This window comes from Anser brachyrhynchus, assembly GCF_964034855.1.
Source record: "Anser brachyrhynchus genome assembly, chromosome: 3".
Taxonomy (NCBI): Eukaryota; Metazoa; Chordata; class Aves; order Anseriformes; family Anatidae; genus Anser; species Anser brachyrhynchus.
The window spans coordinates 86,154,573-86,177,971 of NC_137696.1; the positions used below are offsets into that span (position 1 = coordinate 86,154,573).

The 23,399-nt window shown below is 44.9% G+C and overlaps 1 protein-coding gene across 1 annotated transcript in view; it reads right to left on the reverse strand.

The window, feature by feature from the left end:
* Positions 1-21,918, reverse strand: part of LOC308193628 (uncharacterized protein) — a 40,978-nt gene extending 19,060 nt beyond the window's left edge. Inside the window, exons 1-4 of the mRNA XM_080588523.1 lie at positions 21,120-21,918; positions 17,648-17,678; positions 12,923-13,059; positions 87-155 (exon numbers count right to left, since the gene is read on the reverse strand). Coding sequence (XP_080444649.1) covers positions 87-155; positions 12,923-13,059; positions 17,648-17,678; positions 21,120-21,194 — 312 coding nt within the window. The 5' untranslated portion in view covers positions 21,195-21,918. The remainder of the gene's footprint in view (positions 1-86; positions 156-12,922; positions 13,060-17,647; positions 17,679-21,119) is intronic.
* Positions 21,919-23,399: the final 1,481 nt, after the last annotated feature.

The window sequence follows — 23,399 nt, forward strand, 5'->3', positions numbered from 1 at the left end:
GCCCTGCTTTCGGGTGGAGACCGGCTGACCTGCCCAGCAGAAGAGGTCACACAGTGAACTCAGAGATTTCTCACTTTGAGACATACCTTCCTCTTCAGCTCCAGCAATTGCTGCCCTTGATTTGCCAGTCTGATAACGGTGACTTTCAAGGCAAGCTGTAAAGTCACAGGAAAAAGAGAAAACGATATTAACCCTTAAGACTGGTTTGAAACATCATGCAGTTATCTGTATATATATATATTTTTTCTGCTGGGTATTTACCCTCTTTAAATGCAAAGAGTTTTGGTTTCTGTTATGCAGAAAAGTGTTTCAAGTACTGACTTTTGGTTTCAGTTTAGCTAATGGATGCGAAGAGCGCACTTTCTTCATTTGGACTAAGTTCATTCACAGTTAAAAAATCAGTCGGGAGTGGAAGAAGCATCAAAGCTCATTTCCTCTTCCAGCCTGTGAATAGAAACAGGTGGGCAAGGTCAAGATACACTCATTTTAGAAATGTGAAGGAAGTGGGGTGAGATTTTCCAAACCGCTCAAGCAGGTACCGTTCCCACTTCGCACGACTCACCGATTTCCATAGCAAGCAGCAGGGCGATGCTATGGGAAACAGCACAGAGCACTTTTCTCTATCTTTATGAGACTTTATATCTTTGAATATAGAGTTCACAGTGACCAGAAGCATCCTGTCCGCTCATTAACTACATTTGCTACTTCCCTTATTTAATATGTCCGTTAGATGTAAGTACAAAACCTGTTTTGATGTATCTTCTATCCAACCTTCCCCACAAAACACGTTTGAAACAGGTGATTATTATTATTGTTATTATTATTATTATAAAATTGTAATAAAAGATATGATTTGTATACTTTTAATTGACTTTCCACATCCACCCAACAGTTGCTTGACACAAATCACGGAAAAATGAGCTTTCACATGGGGAATAAGAAAAGTTGTAATATACCATTTGCTGACACAGAATATGTGTTTGTCTATACATACGGTCTTGTTTGTGATGGAGAAGTCAGATGTTTTCCCTGCTCAATCAACCAGTCCTGTGCCCGAGCATCAGGAAGCTCTTGGTTACCTGCTATCCACTGCAGCAAGCTGTCCTTCCTTCACTCCCTCCACAACCTGCCTCTCCAGCACGAGTCACTCAGCTTCCAAAGTTGTTTTGCCCAGGCATCAGCAAGAATAAAACTCATTTCCTGGACCCCTCTGGAAAACCAGACCCCAAGTGGGGTTTCACTTGCAAATCAAAAGCGTCACCGCAAATGTCCTCTGAAGGCTTTGCTGAGCTGCTGTTTGTCCTTTGCTGAAGTTCCCAAGTGATTACCTGACCTGTAACCCAAAACCAGTTTCCGTGAGAAATATTTTCAGTTTGTTTGCTCATCGAGGTCAGAAGACAGTGGTCTGGAACAAACGTCCTGTACATTTTTACCAACCTCAATTTTTATATATAGTAAGCAGTCCTGTGAAATTGATTGATTACAGTTGGCCGATGAGCGTTATTTCTACCAGACAGTGAGATCACCTTGCTAGTGTGGAGACTGTTTTGGAGCAGGCTTCTGTTTTAAGCTTGCTTGAGGTGTGCCCACAAGTCTGTTTATTCTCATGTATCTTATGTGGTCAGGGTGGTGGTGCTGGAGTTTTTCATTGCTGAGCAATTTCTTCTAGTTTATTAAATGAATTTAGTTTCAAATGGAGTACTGGGTTTTCGTTTGTGGTGCTGCTTTTCCTGTTACTGTTGTTGTGGTTTACCGTCCACACTGGGGTGTTCAAAAACTGCTCTTCAAAATTCACCGAGCTTGTTTGTGATTTGTGTTTTTACAGTTCTGTACATTTCTTAATCTCAGAGTGCTGAGCGTGGGCTGGGACTCCCTCCAAGAGGAGTTTTGGTATATACAGCGCTGGAGCAGTGCTTGTGACTTCAGCCAGACATTCATTTCAAGTCCCCGCCAGGCCAGGAACTGTGAGAGAGGATGTAGGGATCCATCCAGGCAGAACTTATGGTATCAGTAAGGCCTTCTAAAATGTACGGAGACTGTTTAGGAACTGTATTTCCGATTGGCTTCTTCCCTATACCTAGCAGTGTGTTTTAATGGTTAGAGCAACATACTGGGGGGGAAGGAAATAACACACTTTTTTTTCCAGGCTCAAGCAGTAACAGAGGATAATGTTGAGCATGTCGTGAAGGTTAACTTCAGTTGGAAAGTATTCTGAACTAATTGAAGGAAAGGGGCTGCCCACGCATACTTAGTGGGAGGCCTGGCAATTCTCTACCCAGCTAATGTGACAACATTTGAGATCGTGACTCTAGCTCCCAAACATGAGAAATGAGGGATTCCAGATGGGGCGGTATGAGTGACATGACCTGAGGGCACATCCTTCGGCTCCTGAGAAATGAATACCTGAGGGCACCATCCACACAACTCCTCGCTGGTCAGCTGAGCAGGGTCTCCCTGATTTCGTGAGCGTATCTGCTTCAGTGTACATTTCCTTAGGCTTCAGACAGTTTAAGCAACACAAACAGAAAACAGAAAGATGTCCCCCTTTTTTTTTGTCAGCAGCTCTGCATCACTTTTTGGCTGGCAAGTGCAGTATATCTGACAAAGATTGCTCAGTAGGTATTTGCAGTCATAAAAAGATCTGCTTGAGTACCTGAGGCTGGGTCAGTCATGCCCCACTCTGTGCCCTCTGCCTTATTCTTGTCTTGTGTCCCTCACCTTGGCCCTCTCCATTCCCAGCCCTGTGGCCTGCCAGTAACCCCATGGGCACCCCCCGAGTCTTCAGTTTCCCTTCATTTCCACTCATCCCCAAACCCAGTTATGTCTTGCTTACTTTAAGACTGATTCATTGCAGCTGTCTGCAATGACTCCTCTTGCACAGCCCCACAGTCTCTACCACCACGTCTGCTCCTGTGCACCCCAGCCAGCTTTCGAGTATTTTCCTGCTCTTAAAGGCCATTCTGAAACGTGGCTACATCCCAAGCTAACTTTCCATTTGTTTTTAATCAAGCTGGTGAATTCCCCATGCAATGTCTTTTGTGTGTGTCATCATCATCATCACTATTATTTCCAGTACGCCAAAACCTTTAAGGCTCTTTGTTTTAAGACAAAAAAAAAAAAAATTTACTACTTAACAATGGGAGGCAGAATGCTGCTGGTTTTCTGAGTTGAGATTAGGTACAAAAGAAAGATTGGAAACCACTGGCCCAAACAGTTCTTAATCCTATGGTAACCTGCAATATGTTCCAGTGCTCGGTTGTCTGTCACTAGAAAATGTTCCTGAAGGACAGCATAAATCTTCCTTGGTGCAATTTAGGCTCAGTACTTCTTGTGTTATCACCAGAAGGTATGGACAAGGCTTCGTTACAGTCTCTGTTGCCGCTACCTTTTATGTGTGTGAAAGTTGTTGTCTTGTCTTTTTCAGACTAGACACATTCTCATGGTTCAGTTTTTCCCCCCAACTTGACATTTTCTAAACTCCTGATCAGTCTTGTCGCTTTCGTCTGAGCTTTCTCCAGCACTTGAGTAGGGCAGCTAAATATATCACTGCTCTTCTTTGAGATCCAAATTGGCCTTTATGCTATGAGCTATCCTGAGAGTGCCTATAGGATTGATTACTAGCCAATTCACCTAAATCCTTTGCTAAACCACCACTTTCTGAAACAGAGCCCCCATTCCTGTAGGAAAGCTGCTTTTATTTGTCCCTAGCTTCACGGATTTTCATTTGGTTGTCAAAATGGATACTATTTAACTGACCTTCCTTTAACAAGTAATCCAGATCAATTTTTCTAGCTAACCTATCCCTCACACTTCAACATTTTCTTCTGTTTTTCTGCAGACTTTCCACAAAGACCAGAAAGGAATCCTGTGGGACACTGCAAGGAACATCCCCCAGGGTGATAAAATCTCATTTACAAGCAACATTTAATCTGTTCATTATGAGCTCTTTTGACTTTGCATTTATCATTTATTTTCACAGTGTCATGCGCAGTGAAGTCACGTGTCTTACAAAACCCTAAATGCATAGTGTCATCACATTTACCCTTACCAAACTTGAGATCTGCTCAGGAAGCAATAGCAGGTTTGTTATCTGTAAGGGACCTCCAGCTTTCTTAGGGAGGGACAAAGAGTTCAAGTAACAGAAGGTGGTGTGTTGCTTGTAAAAGACCAAAAAAAAAAAATAGAGGCAGGAAATCTGTTAGACATAAGAGGAGTGTATCTGTACTCATTTCATAAAGATATGAATTAAAGACTGGAACTGACTATTACTCTAAATTGATTGCATCTGGTAAGCATTAACTGAGTACACATTTCTGAACTGTTTGCTGTTTTTTTGATCCCACTGGGTAGTCAGCTTCTGATATTTCCACTGAACCATGTTTAATCATGTTTAGCAATATTTTAGTGATAAGAGTTGGTGGCATTATAGCTCCACTTTCAGTCTTTGATGCATATGATTATATTACCTTCTTCAGTGAATGTAAAAATCCTCCAGTAACTTGCACTACTGACGTCTGAGGAAGTCAGGGCTGTTATTGTTTCAGTGTTCAGCATGCTGCCACTTCATTGCTTTGATCCATGGCCTTACGTGGCTTTTTAAAGTGGAGGAGGGTGGAGGGAGAAGGGTCACTGAGCTTGTAAACATTTCTATTACATCAGATTAGTTTCTCTGCCACGTACAATCTGCTGGTGTGACTCAGACTTTCACATTTTATAGTCAGCTATGTCTACAGGGACTACAACCATTCTGAGAAATTCTAGATAAATGTGAATTAGTTTTATTCTTATCTTATTACACAATGTACAATTGTACAAAAAAATGCCCTTTTGTTGTCTTTTAGTGCAGATGTGCAACCACTGGCAGATAATGAGAACAATGTGTTCCCCCTCACCAGCTCCTTTATTCTTTGGCTGTTAGCCTTAACACAGGTTTAGGACTAACCATTCTCATTCATAGTGCTCTCAGTTGCTCTCCACCCACCTCTCAGATTTTTATTGAGGCTGCACAACAGTGATCTGAGATGGCTGCCACTAAATACTTGGAGTCATGTTTCTTAGAGTAGATCATTCAACTGCTTTTGCTTCGGGGAATAGGGTGTGCTTTTTCACAGTTATAAGGTCTGGGCAAAACAATTTATTTTTGCCCTTGTATCGGTTCAGGGCACTGTCAGTAGCATGGGAAATGTGATAGTCATAACCAGCAAAAATGTTAATGTCTCGTATAAAATAATCTGGGGCACCACACGTAACATTTTCCCCTCAGAACTTTCTGGGCAGGATTTTCAAACAATCCGCTTTGTGGCAGCCAAAGATTGCAATTGCTTTGTTATCTCTCACATGTTTTCTTGCCAAATGTTTCCACAGTTGTCTGCTATTCAAATAATGTCTTGCTAACACAGTGGTCATTTTGAATATGCTAAGGAACAAGCAGGGCTCACAGGCTGCTTGCAGAGATCCTGAGCAATAGCTGTAGTTTCTTCAGTGGTGGGACACACGAAGGAGTGTTTTTCTTCTTGGACACCCTAGCCCACAAAAGCACATCATCTTTTCTTGCATTTCTGGTAAGAGTAAACAGGACCCACTCGCTAGCCCCAGTCGGAGGAAACAACTGCGCCAGATCCTTGAAGTAAACAAAACAGGATGATGATCCTGCAGGAGGCCCCAAATGCTTCCACAGGGCTCTGCAAAGCATCAGTCATGCTCTGCAGCACGAACTCAGAAGCAAAAACAAATGTTTTCAGAAAGTGCAGGGTAGGACTCCCAGCTGCATAAAGGCTGTGAGTAAAACAAATATTCAGGAGAACCTGAATGATCCTTACCAGCCCCTCATGCGGTGGACTGGGCATCACACTGCAGTTGTTAGTCAAACCACTGAAAACCATATGCAGAGAAGAAACTAGTCAAGATGTTCACTAGATCATGGCAAGCTGGAACCTGGTGATTTCTGTGAGGGTCACGCATGAAAAGCCATTGCCACACACTTGGGGCTGGGATATGGGCCTTCAGGCTAACTCAAACAAGACACTGCATGGCTCAAGGCCAGTGAGAATGTGTTCTTCTTTCCTTGCCTAACCTTCCCGACCGACTTTAGGTCTGCCTTTCTGCACCTGAATGTAACCACATGCTTGGGGCCGGTTGTGAAGGTGAAAACAGGGCCTTTCTTCAGGCAAATGAGGACCACGGCTGCAGGTGTGGGACAGCCGGGCCCTGCCAGCCCTCCAGCCAGCGCAGCCCTTTAATTGGGGTGTAGCAAGCTCGCAGTTTGTGGGAGAGGTCAGGAAGCTTTTATCAGGTGGAAGAATGAGTCAGTGCAGGATGTGAGCCCAAATATGCTCTATTTGTGGAAAAGCATTTTCTTATTAACCAACCTGTATTTGACAGGGTTTTACTGAAACAACAGACTCCCCGAGGGCAGGTAAATGTGACTGTGGCAGCAGTTAGTGTTCCCTGGGGCCTTCGTGCATCTAGGATACAATTAGGTACATTTGTCTGCAAATGCTTTAAATATTTCAGCTGGTATGCCATTAAGGAATAAGAAAGGATTTTATGTTAAGAGAGACTCAAAGCACTGCAAGGCAGCCAATATCACAGACAAGGCATAAGAATGATTTGGGATAGATAATGGTTGTGAGTAATGTTATAAATGATCTCATAGACTCTTTTTTTCCTGTGAAGTAAATGACCTTCCTTCTTCCACTTAGGGAGCTGTGTGGCCATTACAGTGTGAAAAATGTCTCTCTCAGCCAGGACAGCTCAGTACGTTTTTACTGAGGTCCATTGGATAATTTTAATGATGTTTCACTTTCACTGAGCTCTTTCTTGTGGTCTTGTCAGGTTCCCCTCCCCTCCAGGACACGGGGAGGACGGGAAGGGACAAGGGCTTTCTCACAGGGATGCAGGAGGCTTCATTCCTCTAGATCTTTTCTGATGTCTGAGATGTTGTTTAAGTGGCCCACATCTAGCCTTTACCTTTTTGACCCTAGATTCACTGCTGGAGCTTTTATGTTACAGCAGCAGGAAGATTTACTCATACTGCAATTGGATTTGTAAGGAGTAGTGAGAACCGCAGCATAACATGATGAGACACTACACCCGCATAACAGAGAAAAAAACAACCCTCTTTCAAAGATCATAAGCATCTAATGGGAAATAGGAGGTGAATACAACACATGCATGAGGTTGTGACAGTTTCTGTGAGCAGCACAACAAGCAGGAGTCCCAGAGCACAGAAGTGATGCTGCAGAGTGGGCCATCCGTGGGCATTGCATTGAGCTTTCTCCTCATCTTTTCAGGATGAGCCTTTGCAGGTGTCACGTCCTCCACCCCTGTCACTGCACACATAGCCACGAAGATGCAATGTGGCAGTTCTAACCGGAGATGTGCCCAGAGGCTGCCCTGTGTCCCACCTTTGTTCTCTCTTTCTGCGTTAATGCACTGAAAAATAAGCTCCATTTGGAAAAGAAGCCCACTTGAGACCTACTTAAAAACTTTCCTGTTCCTCCTTATTTGGTAAATTTTCATCCTTTCTGTCTCTGTAGCATGTATAAACAGTGTGAGGAGAAAATAATAGTACCTTCATTATGCCTTTATTTTCGTAAGATATTTGCACAGGAGAACTTATGAAAGGAGGCCTTTGTGCCTTGATCAGCTTTTATTATTCTGGATGCCTAGTAATGGGTGAAGAGCATGAAAAAGTATTACATGCTTGTTTTAAGTTTATGCACTTACAATCATGTGTTCAAAATTGCAAGACACCACTGCTAAAAGTCCAACTGAGACATCTGTAGGAAGTGCAGAAACTCCACAAAAATATTTCAATTATATATATTACTCAAATCATTACTAATTTCACCAACTCTACTATTCAAAGTCTATCTAAAGGCTTCCATCAGGGGATAGGATCCAGCACACGTGGCAACAATTCTACAATTTCGTTTGAATCTCAAATTGCAATGTTTACCACAAAAACTTTCCTTCAGTCATAGTTCTCTTGCAAATGTGCTTCAGCTTAAAAAGTCAGGAAAAACACTGTCAAAACCTGAAGCCCTTCCTCCTTTTTCATTCAGGATCTATTCCAGCAAAGCTCCCCTCAAGTCAAGTGGAGACACTACTCTGAACAAAAGCTTCACAGTTTGACTCAATAAACTTTTCATCTTTGAGTAAAGAAACTGATAAAAATGCAAACAAGCATTGTCCTGACATGTCACATAGCTTATGGCAAAGACACTTGATTCAGAATGTAACCGGGCCATTGGGCCAAAGCCTGCGGCGATCAGGGCAGTCCAAATAACTAGTCTAAGTTGAAGCCTTTAGTCATGAGTGGCCCCTAAGTGACTCCCAGATCACTCTGCACTAGCCATGGTGCTCACACAGGGGAGGCTGACAATCCAATTCAAGCTTGCAAGTCTCAGTGAAGTTCTGATTCTCACACCAGTGACCTGGTTGCTCACCCTGCCCCAACCTGTGGCGTGTCTGGAGCTTAACTAGGCATGTTCACCTTGAGCCTGCAAGCCTGACAGCAACAATCCCACAAGTCCCCATCGCTGCTTTCTGGCATTTTTTGCCAGAACATAACATGTGCTTTCCACCACTTCCTCTCCTTTCTATAGATAAGGTCTGACAACACTAGAAAATGGGTTGCTTACTGACGCACGCTGAGGGTGGCCTTGGTGCCAGACTATAAGATGTAATTAAGATACAGGCAGGTGACTCCCATATGGTGCGGACTGACCGGTTATATGAAGAGATCTTATGCTAGACTAGTAAATTGTCATGTTGTATTTCCAGTGAGAGTAGATGGTGTGTTTATGTCATGTCAGTGTATACTCCCTGCTGTATATGACAAAATATTTTGTTCAAGTTTATCAGTGTTTTTCAGAACCTGTACACCAAAATATCTAAGGTAACTCATTTATGCTTTTTTCTACATCATCAAAAATTGGCCCCTAAAATTCATGGGCATTCAGGGTGAATGATTGCCTGGATCTGAGATAGATGTCATTGTGCAATAAAATGTTCATGTTTGGAGTTGAAAAAGACAATGATTTAGTGGAGTATTGATTTTTTAAGGAGAAGGGGAATTGCGATTGGAGATTGGAGTCAGTCCAGCTAGAGATGAGGCAAAGCAAATGAGAAAATTCATCTACTTATTTCAGGTACTTAGTTTCCCTTACTTAGATAATTACTTATCTGCCATTGTAGAAAACCTTACAAACACAAAAGCATTGTTCCATTGTGCTCAGAGTACTGGGCCCCAGGAGATAAGAACAGTGTGCACAGTTTGGTGAGGTCACTCCTGAAGGTCACCACCACAATGCAAGCCCCTCGGACATGCCAGCTGCCATCAGCCCAGGGGTATGGTTGACCAAACAACCCACCTCAAAGGGTGCTTCCCACACTTGCCCCATATCTGGCTTGTGTGCACTGCTTATACCCTCTGGTCCCAAGACCTTTATTGAGGGAGATTGGAGGATGTAAGCAATGCAGACAAGTCAGGAGTCCAACCCCTGCAGCCTTCAATTTCCCCCTCATCTTCATTCTGTGGTAGGCTGATAAGTGTAAGCAGAAAGGGATCTTTTAGAAAAAAAAATGGTGATAACACCACCTGTGTAGTGATCAGACACACCTGGTTCATCTCAGAGAGCCTGCTATGGTTAGTGCTATGGTTAGCTTACAGCCATAGGCAGACTGCTCTCCTCTGTACCTAAAGCTCTGAAAATCTCCAGAGGCTGTTTCCATCAAGCTCAGACCTGTTAAGTTCAGGGCACCTATCATGAACTTTACTTGCTTTTTGCACATATGAGATGGAAGACAGACAGTGAACTAAGAATTTGCCCAAGGCCCTAAACCAAAATAACAAACAGATGTTGTAAAGTGCAAAAATATTTTGCAATTGCCAAATGCAAGGACTTTTTCTGGTCTCCTACACAAGAAAATTGTAATGGTTTCCTGCAGAAAGGCTACTGGCAAAGGGTAAACCTGAAAGCCAGACCACATTTAATAGCTCTGTGACATTAATGACTAAAAATAAAGCAAAACATTTACAAAAGTTCCAGACTTCCTCTCTGAAGAATCCACAGATATAGAGGTATTTTCATATTGCTTCCTTATTTAGGCCAGCTCACAGTGGCCCAAATTAAGCACAGACCACACACTGAAAGGCTGGTCACTCTATTGCTAGAGCCATCTGGAATCCCCTTAGATTAAATGTGCCCTGACCATTGCTGGTTTATGGCTGGAATGCATTACTACAGAAAAACAGAAAGCATAAAAGCACCTTGTGGCCAAAACCTTAAAGATAAGCAAGAAGTACAGTCTGTCCTGTCAGTAGTTACTTGGGGTCTGCAAAAGTGCAACAAATAAAAAACTAGAGCCACCAGGCCTTTCTGACTTAGAGTGTCAGGCCTCAAATCCAGATTATGAACTATCCATCCATTTTCTACATAAAGAGGCGACCAGCCTGTATAACCCCTCTCTGACGTGCTGAGGAGGTAGGGGACCAACTGTGGCTATGCACACATGGTTTCGCACAGGGAAGTGCAGAGCTAAGGTCTGGCAGTCAGGATCTGTCCCCTGAGAGTCCTCAGGACTGCCTAGGCTGCTGTTCCTCAGGGTCCTCCTGAGCACATTAATGGTCCAGACGCAGCCCATTGCTAAAGTGTTTGACTTTCAGGAGATCTCTTCCAAATGAAACTCCTTTCAGCAACAGCCAGGATGTTTTTTACTCTGTGCAGAGTACCTGACCTTTGAAAAATAGTCAGAAGGCATCTTGTTCTTGACAAATAGGCCGCCTAGACAAGGTAGAGGCTTGGCTCTGTCTGGTGGAGGTCACTGCCTGGGGTGGTGGTGTGGCTGTGTCAGGAGGAGGGCTACAACCCTGCAGAAGAGCCGGCTGTGCCACTCACCCCTCCCAGGCCTTGCTGCTGTCTGGAGCACCTCACACCTGAGGCAGAATTACCTCCCCACGTCGTTACCTCATTCCCGTGGCTGTTCCCATCTCCAGCCTGGGAGTAAGCTGTCCTCAGCTTTTCCCTTTTCCTGTGGCACTGGTTGCGGCATGCCCTTAACCCCATTTCCCATTCAGCAGCAATCTCCCTACATCAGTGGCTGTTGCAGGTGGCTTTTCCAAAGCAGTGATCTTACACTTCTTTCAGTATGGAAAGGAGAACACAGGACTCCAGCCAGGTCATATGGATATACCTTCTGTCCATGCCTCAGTGGTTTTGTGGAGGCAAACTACAAGACAGTGGGTGAGGCTGTGATCAGTCTTGTCACATAGTTTCCTCATGGCTTCATGACTGTGTGTGGGAGCAAAACTCAGAGAAAATTCAGAATAAGGTGTCGCAGAGCACACTGTCCATCTTTCCAAGAGTAGATGCTGTGGAAGCTAACATAAGGACAGGTTGCTTATAAGTCTCAGCCCCAGAGATACCAGCTGAAGTGCTTGCTGGATCTTGCTTTGACAGCTGGGCTCCTGGGCAATGAAGAAAAGTGGCCTTGAACTTGCCAGCAATGTGCTATTAGTTCGGTGGTGTTTATATAAAGACTACATTGAAGTGAAAGAGCAGGGCACTGGAATTCAGGCCTCTAAATGCCATGGTTTTAAACTCCTCACCAGACCAACCTCACCACTGTTGCATCCCCTTACACAGATGCCTGTGCACAAAACAACCCCTATTTAAAACAAAGGAAGCAACCTTTTTTCTTTCCTTATCAGCTACCAAGCTTTGTAACACATCGTATTATTTTCCTTCCAAGCGTAACAAGACTCTGTGGCAGGATTTATCGGAGCACCGATAACAACAGCCTTTACTCGGTGCAGGTGAGAGAACAAAGCGGTGCGTCCCTGCTTGCCCTCCAGGACCTCATGCAGTGCCTGCACAAACATCAGCAATATGTGTAGCTGCTGCACTGTGCACTTACAGGGTCGAAGTGTCAATCTGATCTCCTGAAAGAGTATTTTTCCTGATGCCTCGTGACATAATAGTCTTGTAGCATCTTTAATTTAAAACAAAAGCTACTGCAGAGGATTGCTCCTACAGACTTACCGACCTGAGGAAATCAAGCGGGGAGACAGCATGCAGACAGCAATACCTTAGAGGATGCTGCTTAGAGCTCTTTCATTGTTTGTTTGACGGTAATGCAAAAAAGGTGCAATCAAGATCAGCGTCAGTTGTGCTGTGTGTCACCCAAATACACAGAGAGATACGGGTCTGAAAATCTGCAGGCATATTTAACGAGCTGCTTTTGATTTGTGTAGCGTCCTGAGGTAACAGCAGTTTTCACGTGACAGTCAGAGCAGAGGCTGAAGGAGCCAGAGGCCAGGTCTGCCTGGTGTTACCTGCAGGCATGTGCACTACTGACACTAGTAAAACAAGGGGCTGTCAAATAAAAACTTGATCTGATTCACCAGATCATAGACTTGTTCATGCGTTGTGTCCATTCTGGAGTACTTCCAGCTGAATTGTGGCCGGTGTCCGAGCTGATTCTCAAAATCCTCAGTCCACTCTTTGCACATACATACATGTAACATGTCCTGTGGTCACTGTGACTGTTTCATCTGAGCCATAAGCCAGCTACTGCAGAGTATGAAGAAGAGCTGCCCCTCTTGAAGCCTGCTTCTCCCCAGAGCTCAGGTGCTTCGCACCTTTCGTGATGGGGTGGACTCAGGCCATGATGCCACAGTGCAGAGGCTTCAACAGCAATGAAGCTAACAGTGAAGAATAACAATGATTTTATTGCCACCTTCAAGCCACAGCATGCCCTCTCCTCACATCTATCAGCACAAATGCTTGTGGACCAAGTCTTCTTCCGGACCTTTGAAACCCCCAAATTTACTTCTTCTTTTTTGCAAACAGAAGAGATGCCTGATCCAATTTTCAGTGTGGAGCCACAATCAGTGCTCTCAGGGAAGAAGTCCTACCTGGAGGAAAGACCGGCAGAGACGCCTGAAGCTGGCACTGACACCAGCGCTGGGATGTCGGCGAAGCTCAGCCTCAGGAGCATCACTGTGGGCCTCCCTGCTGCTGCCAGGTAACTCACACACATTCACAGCTGTGCCTGCAAGAGAACCAGGGTGGAGAGAAAAAGAATTAGGGCACACAAAATGAGGAAAAAGACCATTAGATGTGCAGGAACACCATTTTTAGGTACCGACTGCCATTCCTTTTCCTCTCTATTCTACTTCTCTGACATGAATAATTTAGAAAATTAATAGATTAAAAATTAATGTATGCCATTGCAGAATGTGCATGAAGACACATTCCCAGAGATTACCTTTCCTCATTCCTACTCTAGGCCCAAAGCTGATCCTACCCAACTAGACTCAAATATTTTTGTTTTCCCTTTGTGAATTTTGGATCCAAGCACTTAGGGTGAACTGGACAAAGCTGGGAAATGAAATTACCAGCACGCAAACAGGACAGATCATTACTGTGACATTTTTACACTAAAATAAATAGATAAATAAAAGCAGGGGAAAAAAGAAGGACTTGCTGAAAGTTACATGAAGAATTCCCCCTTGAGCCCCTCTCTTTGTGTCATTTGGGAGTAATTTAGTCAAGGAGGTGACTGTGGATAATGCCTGCTGTTTCAACTGCAGGCTATTCTAAGCAACATAAGATCTTAAAAATACACAAAGCAAAGGCATAAGCCCAAGGGAGATGGACATGAAGTAATAAGCCCAATGCTGAACATCCTGCTTTAGTAGAAAAGTTTCTGTTCAGCTCTATTAATGGCAGTTTTAAAAACATACTTCTATCAGAAAAGGCGAAATAAAATATCTCATGGCAAGCCACAGGTTAATGACCATTTGCAAGGAAGAGCTGTGCGCTTGCCAGGGATGCACATTTGTGATCCAGCCTTCAGGTCTGAGACCAGTTCAAATTTTAGTAGAATCTGCATAACGCTTAATTTTTCCAGGGTAAATCTACTGAATACCAGCCAGTGCTCTATCTTTTTTTTATATATACTTTTAGGATTCACAGCACTGTATTTTCCAAGCTGCTACTGTGCGTGAACTTTTATAGGAACTTTTGTTATTATCTGCCTGATATGGACGTGGAACTTTTTTGCCAGAGAGAGGCTAAAGTCTGATACGGTGCGCTCAAATTTTTCCACAGTACAGGCTGCATTTTCTCTGCCCTGGGTTGATCGGCTTTGTTTCAAATCTATGTAAATCATTTGTGGTCTCTTCACCTTGGTTTCGCTCTGTGCTTTTCTCCTCGCTTATTTCTCCCCTGTTCTCATTCCTTACCTCATCCTCCTGCTCATCTTTTATTTCCACTTGAATCGTGTCTTCCTAACTGGAGATACAACCCTACAAAAGACACCCTCACTCCCCCCGAAAAAACACAAAAATCAGAACATAAATCACACAAAGAAGCATGCATGTCTTGTATTTGCTGCCATCCCATTTTATTCTGTACTTGAACATTGCATCCCATTGTGCCCAAGTCCAGAGCTAGGTGAAGACATTTTGGCGACAGGAACCGCCACACTATCCTCCTTTCCTAAACATTTCTTTGTGTATGTCTGTCTCTTTGTCCAGCAGGACCCAGCTGCTGGTTTTGCAGGGTCTGGCACACTCAGCTTCCAGTTCTCGTGGCCCCTTAATCACTGTCCTAACAAATCATTTTCTTATTATTAATTATTTTGGTTGACTTGCATTGTCCCGCTCCATAGTGTATGAGTCGGCCTTGCAGAGCAGTTGCTTGCAAGCTTCGTCCCCAGACACAGCTGCATTTTCAGTGGTGTGCCTGATCTGCGTGTGATTCATGGCTCAGCTGGGATTTCTGTGGAATAAATAGCATTACACCATTATGAAATGACAAAAGATGCCGGAGCTGTTATCCATCGAAGTGGAGCCCAAGAGTGCCACTTCTACCAGACCAGCAACAATTAGGTTTGCAAGTGTTACCATCTCCTATTGGTAATCCCAGCTCTGTTTGGGCATCCGTAACCACTGGTTATGTTGTAAGACCACTACAGCTTCCAAGTAAGAAATCTCTGTGTTCTCATTATGTGCTGAGTGTTCATCACATCAGATCCATTTCTCAGCATTTAATGTTAATTACTAGCTTGGTTTTGGATTAGCTGAGAGCTAAATGATGTAGTACTGCAGAAAACTATTAAGATCTGCGTCACATAGGCAAACATAACCATCCACTTCCAGAACGTGAAATGGATAATGAGTGGGTATAAAGGAGTTCTCAGAAACCCCAGCTGAATGTATTCAAGAGCAATGCTTCCTCTTTAATGGGCTCTCTGCCAGAATGACACATCACTCTGCCTCACTGAAGTCATTTATAAGCTGTCCTTTACAGCACTCTTTTCTCTCCTGCGTGTGACGCTTCTCCTCCTATGGATAATCACATAAAGAAGGGAGGACACATCCAACAGCAAAACACGGCGCTGTTCAGAATAGTAAAGCTCTTGGAGAAAGCAAGAACCAAACTTTCCCCACAACTCAGCCTAGAGGAAAAGAGACGGCAGGACAATGCGAAAAGCAGAGCCGCACAGAAGGAGCTGGATATCAACCAAATTCCCAATTCTTTGAGGCTGACTTGGGTTTTCCACTCAAAAGCACTCCCTCGGTTTCAGACTGTAATGCAATATCTGAAAGCATCCTGTGTAGTTCCCTGCATTCCTGGAGAAAGCCAGGCTGGAGCACACCCCTTCAAATGGCAGCTGGAGGTTGAGGCAAAGGTCCGGGAGGTTTCCACTGCGTTCCCCTGGAGGGACGGTGCTGAGGTGTATCAAAGAAAGTGTTTAAAGGGAGGGAAAGGAGCTTCTTAAAAACTCTATGTACCTTCCCCTCCCTTCCTCTCCTTCTGCCCAAGCACGCTCCAATACAATGAGTCACGGGTGGTTGTCACAGGCTTGGGATCCCCATTGTATTGCTCAGCGCATGAAAACACAGTCCTTGCTTTCCACCCAAATGTGAAAAACTGGACCCAGAAACAGAGCGCATGAGAGAGCACAGGGCAGTTTTAGCCATCCTGGTGGGCAGCAGGTCAAGCAAAACAATGGCAAGATTTGGGCCTGCCCTGCACAAAAGAAAGTCTTTCTTAAAGCAAGGGCTGGAAGAAAGAGAGAGAGCGTTGCAATTTTTTTAATGAGGAGTTCCTCCCAAGCCTGGGGAGAAAATAGCAGAGGTGCTTGCTTATGGCTGATGAAGGTGGAAGTCAACCTCCTGACAGTGAATGAAGGTTTATGGGCAGGGTGGGGATAGGCTCTAATAGAGCTTGCAAGTGAAGAGAAATTATTTCTGCCTGATATCACAGAGGCGAGAGCCAGCACAGGGATGTGATCAACAAAGAGAGAAAGGAGCTGGCAGCGAAAAAAGTGATGATGGAGTAATCCAAGCGATGGGAGAAGGAAATGACCATTGCAGCAAATCTCCTGCTGCAATAAAAACGTTAAGCTGCTGGGTGCTAAGAAGCTATGCAGGCAGCCTGGAAAGGTTACACGTCAGTGCAGTACAAACAAGAGATCTGCAAGGCGTAAAGTGGGCATGTTTACTTAAAGAGAAAATACTGACTACTTCGGTCACCAGAAAAAAAAAAATCCTTGCATTAACATCTGAAAATCCTTATGCTACGAGGACTGCTTTGCTTTTGCCGAGAGAGAGAGGTCGGCTTTTCTTTGGGGTGACTTGCCCAGCAGTTACCTGATTCACCAAAGCAATTGTTTTGCCCACTGCCAGCTTCACTGCTTACACACGCCCTACAGATGTTCTGTATGGGAAACTGCAGACACGCTGAAAGCACAGACAAGACTGTAACATGCAAAAATGCTCCTAAGCAGACAATTTCTGGGGGAAAAAAACACTTCAGCAGGATTGTAAAATGCTGCCCAGTGCTTAACCAATTCCTTGTTCTGCAGCACCGAATATTGAATTTAGGATGCAGCAGATCTCACAGCAGAGTTTTTACAAGGGAAAGCACAGCCACACAGTAGCTGCTGTTATAAAGAGAAATGTGCATTTCCCCTTCCCCCGCCTTGCTCCAGTTTCTTGGGCTTCAGGGGGCCTTCCCTTTTGTCCTTTGAACATCCAGCACAGCTGCCTAGATGTGCCGGAGCCCCCGTTACTTCAAAACCATTGCTGGCGATATCCACAATCACAGCCTTCTGCAGCGGTCGGAGGAAAGGATGGCTTCTGACAATGAACTTCACATACGTGCAGACAAAAATGCATTGTGTGGCTTGCTGTTCGCCTTTGTTTCCCTCTTTCGCAGAATTTGCTTCTCTCGTCAACCTGCTGAGGGCTGCCAGGGGCTAGTGTTGCCCTCATGGTGTTGAATTTGTCAGTCAAATGCTGAGCTTAGGACAGAGAACATCTTCTTTTACAATTAAAATGAGTTGCTAACTGGGGAAAGGTAAGGCTGTCAGCTCTAAGGGAATTTAACTTGTCCAGTAATCTCCTCCCTGTTTCAAGACTTTGTGGTTTCAGTGAAAAGACACTACAAAGATTATTCCTGTAGCCCTTTCAGCAATTCAGATAAATCCTATTGAATTACTGGAGTTCCTTCCTTTTCATCTTTAACAGCAGACTTAGAACCGAACACTCCTGTAAACTGAAAACAAATGTAGGTTAAATACCCAGCAGGGATTCCCCTACCATCCCCAAAAGCTACATAACACTCACTCTCCTCCTGGAAGCACCAACAGACTCCTCCCTGTTAGGAAAAAAATACATATACTAGGACCACAGATGAGATTGTGGTGATTGCTATAGGGTAAAACAAAAATACAACAGCAATGGAGGATAAAGGGGAAGGCACAGCTAAGTACGTACATGGCTGTAGGGCTTTATGAGGCCTGAACTCGCTCTGCTGGTGTCCGTGAGCATTTATTTAGGACTAGAGGAGAAAGTTGCAAAGTGATCTGTGGTTATTAGGCATATATTTTAGAACAGATAGCTGTAAGCCGTGTTTATATTCCTGTTGGTTTTGCCTTCCACCAAGCTGTGTGGCCACACTTTAACAATATCGTCCAAGCATACAGAAAGAAAACTTAGGTCACCACTTCACAAGGAAATCTCCATTTCAGGAAGATTGTTTTTTTTACCAAGCTTGTGCTCCCACTAAGAGCTCTTAAAGAAGCATCCAGTCGCAGCACCCCATCGGACCAAACTCATTAGCTAACAGCAAAAGCAAAATTGCCTGTAACAACTGCCACGCTTTGGGGTGAAGGAGGCAGCCACGGCAGACGTGGTGTTGCTTGCAAGTCCCACCAAGCCTGAAGGATGCAAATAATCAGCAAATTACAGGTTAAGAGTCAATTTTACTCAAGCAGTGAAGTGACAGGGCTGAAAGGAAGAAAATAATTTTCTTTTTATTTGTTTTAGTCATATCCACCTTGCGAGTATGCATTCACTGTGCGTGTGGGTCACCACTGGGGCCAGGCGTGCTCTCACAGGATGCAGCAGCAGAGGGGAGCCCGCTGCAGCTTACTTGCTCTCTCCTCCCGGCTTAACTCTGGAAGCTCCATTTTCTTGGAGATTTCTCTCCTTCCATCCATGTCTAGGATGAGATAAACTCATTCTGCCAGAGGACTGGGAGGGAGGAATCAGCTGCAGGGATGGGCTGTGCTGGTGCTGCAATGCTTGCAGAGAGCTTTGGAAAGAGCCCAGTAGGAGCTGTTGTGGGGCATGCAAGGCTCTTGGGACACGGGGGTCCCATGTGGACCACTGCAGTGCCCCTGTGTTCCCCACCGTGGAGGCTGACAGGGCTGTGGGGAGCTCGGTGTCTGTGGCAAGGGGGGGGGAACCCCCTGGCCAAGGCGCCAGTCCCTGGTGCTGGGCTGTTACGTGCATGCCCCATTTCTCACATAGCCCAATGCTTGTTAAGAAGAAAAATGATTACAGCGAGAGGCAACTCAAGGAAGCCCAGTTTTCTCCTGGGTCACCTCAGTTTAGGTGCACCTGAATCCCTTGCAACCTCCACACAGAAAGCCATGCGCAATGGGGAGAGCCAGTGGGTTGCAGCCTGCTCCTCGTAAAACCACGGGAACGTGCAGGAGCCGTGACTGCGCCGTGCGCTCAGCGTGGTGCAGGGCTATCATGGAAAGACATTACCCGTCCTTTATTTGCATGGGACCATTATTTTCATTATTGCTGTATCACCTACCAGTGTTGTTGCAGTTAAATGTCTATTAGCGACAGCGCCTCTGTTATTAACTTCTGGTCTTAGAAGTTTATAGCTGCGCAATCATGGCAGTATTTGCAAGGGTTTTAAGGTTGACTTGCAGATATCTCAGCCTGGAAGCATATTAATTTCCTAAATCCAGTGGTTTAGTATCATCATCATCATCATACTTTGAAAAATAACTTCACAAAATGGCTTATTTTAAGCAAAGAGGGTTTTGTTTTGTTTTGTTTTTATCTTTTAGGATTTCTGTTCGGTCCTTTTTGCACTCTCAGTGGCTTCAAGGTTTCAAGATACCTGGATGAGATGGAAGGAAAGTTTTACCACCTCCCAGGTCTGACTTTGGACCCAAGTTTCCCTAGGGCCCGCCTGGAGTCCGAGGAGAAAGAGGCACCTCCAGAAGGTGGGACCTTAACAGGCTTCAGCTCTGGAGAGCCTCCTGGAGCCCTTGCTCTCCAGCACAACAGGAGCCAAGGGGCAGCAGCTTTCTAATTTTAATGACATCACCCTCCCTCTTGTTAATAGCCTGGGAGAGAAGCAGAGGGAGAAAATGCTCTCCTCCCTGCACTGGGGGAAAGAGTAGCTCTGCCCACCAGGCTGGGTGACCTGTTTCCACAGGCTGTACCCATCATGATGCCTCCTGCAGCACCACAACCAGACGCAGATCTGAACCTGGAAGAAACAGGCTGCCAAGGAACAGCATATTTCCCTAAAAAGGGGATGTTTTGTCCCATAAGTGAGGTCCTCAGATTTCCTGGTACAGGGCAGCACCATTACAAGAGCAGCACTGCTCTCGGCCTCATGAGTCTCCTGGGGAGCTGGCGGGAGACAAGCAGTGGCTGCGGGAGGGCTGAGCCTTGGGACTGACATCCTTCAGGGCTGTCCCTTCCCCTGGGGGCCAGCTCTGTTTCCCCACATTGCTGGGGTGCATGTGACAAGGAGCAGAAGCTGAGTGTGTAGCTCTCCAGCTGTAGGGATGGTGTGGCAGCCCCTCATCACAGGAGTTAATGCACTTGGCAGAGTGCATGCTTGGCTGCAGCCTGTGTTATGCACAGGTTAGCTCTGGAAAATGAAGGAGAAAGAGAGAGAAAGGAAAAGCGACTCCAGCAAGGAGAAGGTTGATAATGGACTTTGTAATTAAGAGAAAGGATATCAAATGTTCCAAGGCTCTTTTACCTTGACTGTAAGTCACCAACCTGGAACACCTTAAAGAAGAGCGAGTGTGGGTGTTCAGCAGAGACAGATGCCCCCAATTACTGATTATCCATGCTTAAAAGAAAACTGCTTAAAGTTTGCTGCCTTACAGATTTCACTGGTAGGGTTACTTGTCAAAGGAAGTACATATGCATAGCACTAATGTTAGCAATGAGTGGGATTTACAAATGACATTTATCTCCGACATTCACGGAATAATAGCTGAGGGAGGGAAGGGCGAAGGAGTGCTTGTTTGGCTATTTCATTACTCTGGTATTGCCAAAAACTGGAGCGCCTTATCTACGGTGCTTGCATTCTGAACTGCGAGAAATTAGCAAGGAGACAAATATAGATAGATGGATAGATAGACAGATAGATAGACAGACAGACAGATAGATAGATAGATTTGTGTGTGTGCATGTGTTTTAGTATAAACTGAAAGCATTTTCCCTGGTTCTCCCCGAATCATTACAGCAATCCCTTTTAGCCCGGCTAAAAATATGAGCATGGTGTCATCGAACATGACCAAGAGGCAGCAGAATCAAAGACGCCACGTTCTCACAAGCAGCCATGAAAAACAGGATTATAAGAGCATTTGCGCTGAAATAAACACGGGCTGGTGAGCTGAGGTGTTAGCAGACTGCCAAGAATATACCTGGGCACGTCCAGCCCCCAGAGGGGCTTCCTTTGGGGTTCCCCCCTTATCAGGGAGCACACCCCCCAGCCTCTGGTCCCAGTGCACAGGCAAGCAGCCTCCCTCAGTTCTGCCCCTCTAACCTGCTTAGCTGGGCTTGGGCTGCTCTTTTCACGGGAAGCATTTGCAGTCGGCCTCAGCGCTGCAGCAAAGAGCATTCTCTCGTGCTGTTTTCCAGCTAGCCCCAGGAATAACTCTGATGTCAGCGGGGAGCTCTCTCTCTGGCAGCCGTCCCCTCTCTGCCAGCTCGGCAGATAAAAGGTCAGCTGGCTCCACCAGCTCCTTAGACGGACCTGGCGCGCGTGGTGCCCCGCTTACACCCAGCCACCCCGAGCAAAGGGTGTATTTTGTCCTGCAGCTGCAGCCCGGGCTAGGTTTCCTTCCACTAAATCACTCCCCTGTCAAGGATATAAGAAATTGCAGTGTTATCCAGCGTAGCCCCCAGGAATCCAGCCCCGAACAAACAGGGTCAGCAAACCTCATTCATATCGCTAACAACAATGGCCGTCTTGCCTGAGTAAAGGCAGAGTTAGGACTTCAGAGTTTGGCCCAAATCCTAGACTATATAAATAGATTTCTATGAATCAAAGCTCCATTATGTAAGACATAAAAATAAGAGAACAAATGAGAGGAAAAATAAGCTGAACTTCAGAGTCTGCAGTGAAGCATCAGCTGAAGATTTTGGGAACTGAGTCAAGACACAGATCTTTCTCTCTCTTTTTTTTTTTTTCAGTTTGCCTGCTTTGCTTTAAAAGTGACTCATCCGCTCACCCCCCTCTCACCAGCACTTTCCATGTTGTTTCAGACATGCCTGTACATTTTAGAGCTCAGCAGGCCCATCAAAACTGCCTGCTTGTTGACTGCTCAGCTGCATTTGCACTTCTGAATTGGAGGGAGGGGAGCGGGATGTGCACAAGCAAAAAAAAAAAAAAAAAACCACCCTCAAAACACACAGGCAAGGCTGAGGGAGCTGTGGTGCGATGCATGCTGCAGTTTACAATGAATCGCAATGTGACTAAACGCAGCATGTGACAGCCTGCTATATTTAGCGGTGGCTTTTGCTTTTACACTCCTTGAGATACACTGTCAAAAAAAAAAAAAAAAAAAAAAAGCATCTATGTTTGTGCATCTCAGCAGAAGAATGAGCCCCTGAAGGTGTAGGAAACCTCAGACAATGGCTGTGTGTACATTCCCGCTGTCGCTGGGGCATTTGTTTGTACACGCCGCAGGCTCGCCTCCCTCCCTACCTCTGGCACACTCTCATCCGCTCTGTGCTTTGACCACAGGAGTATTTTTAGCTGGCGTAACGCAGCCCTTTCGCCGTTGGATCTCCTTGTCACACCTCTCTCCCAAGCCATTAAAACGGAAGGCTTGGGAGCAAATCACGGTGCCCCTCGTAAAAAGTGTAGCGGCTGCCATCCCTGTAAAAGATGAGACGTGCACCAGTGTGTGTTCTTTTTCTTTTCTTATTTCGTGCTGGTCCACGTTCTCAAATGGATGATGAGTGTGTGTTTTGTATGAGGTCGTAAGGTAAATTCATGTTGAACGTAAATTGTCCCGAAGTGTTTTCTCTGGTTAAGAGAGATTCTGTTAGTCATGTGTGTATCCTGGAAGAAACAAAAAAGCAAAGAACTATATATAAATATGTTTTTTTTTCATTTGTTTTGTTTTTAAATCACCCTGAAATGTTGTTCTTTTGGGGGATGGTTCTTTTTTTTTTCTCCTTTTATTGTAGCTCTTCTCTAGTGTTTGGTAAATAAAAACATTTCTTACATTCACTCATGCTGCATGCATCCTTTAGGATTATAAATAGTTACAGAAATGATACTTTCTTTTACAATCCCCTTTCTAGTCTCTTTAAAGGCTTGCCTGACTGCTTTTAAAGAGGGCTTAGAGACATTCAGATAACATGGTGATGCATGCATATAAGAACTTGAACAACACTAATAGTCTAGCCGGAATAAGCATTAGAGCATTCCCAGTATTCCAGATTTCCATAAATCACATAAATTAACCTCCCAGCTATTTATATGCAATACCGGCTACAATGGCCTTTTATTTCTTTCCCTTTCCCCCCACCCCCATTCACAAAATCAATATTCAGCCGACATTCGGGGGGTGGCATCCATTTTTTTGCAACAGGCTGCACAAGCACAATGGATGCTGCATGAGTTCACTGGGGAACAGTCGCCCAAGGTCTCAGTGCAGCTCCATACGGGCCTCTCCACTGGGAGATTTGTAAGACAAAGGTAAGGCTTGTTCTGCAAGAAGCTCTGCGCATTGTCACACCCAAACAGGAGGTCCGTCTGCCATTGAAGCCGAGTCAGCCCTGAGTCTGTACAACAGAAATTGCAGAAAGATTT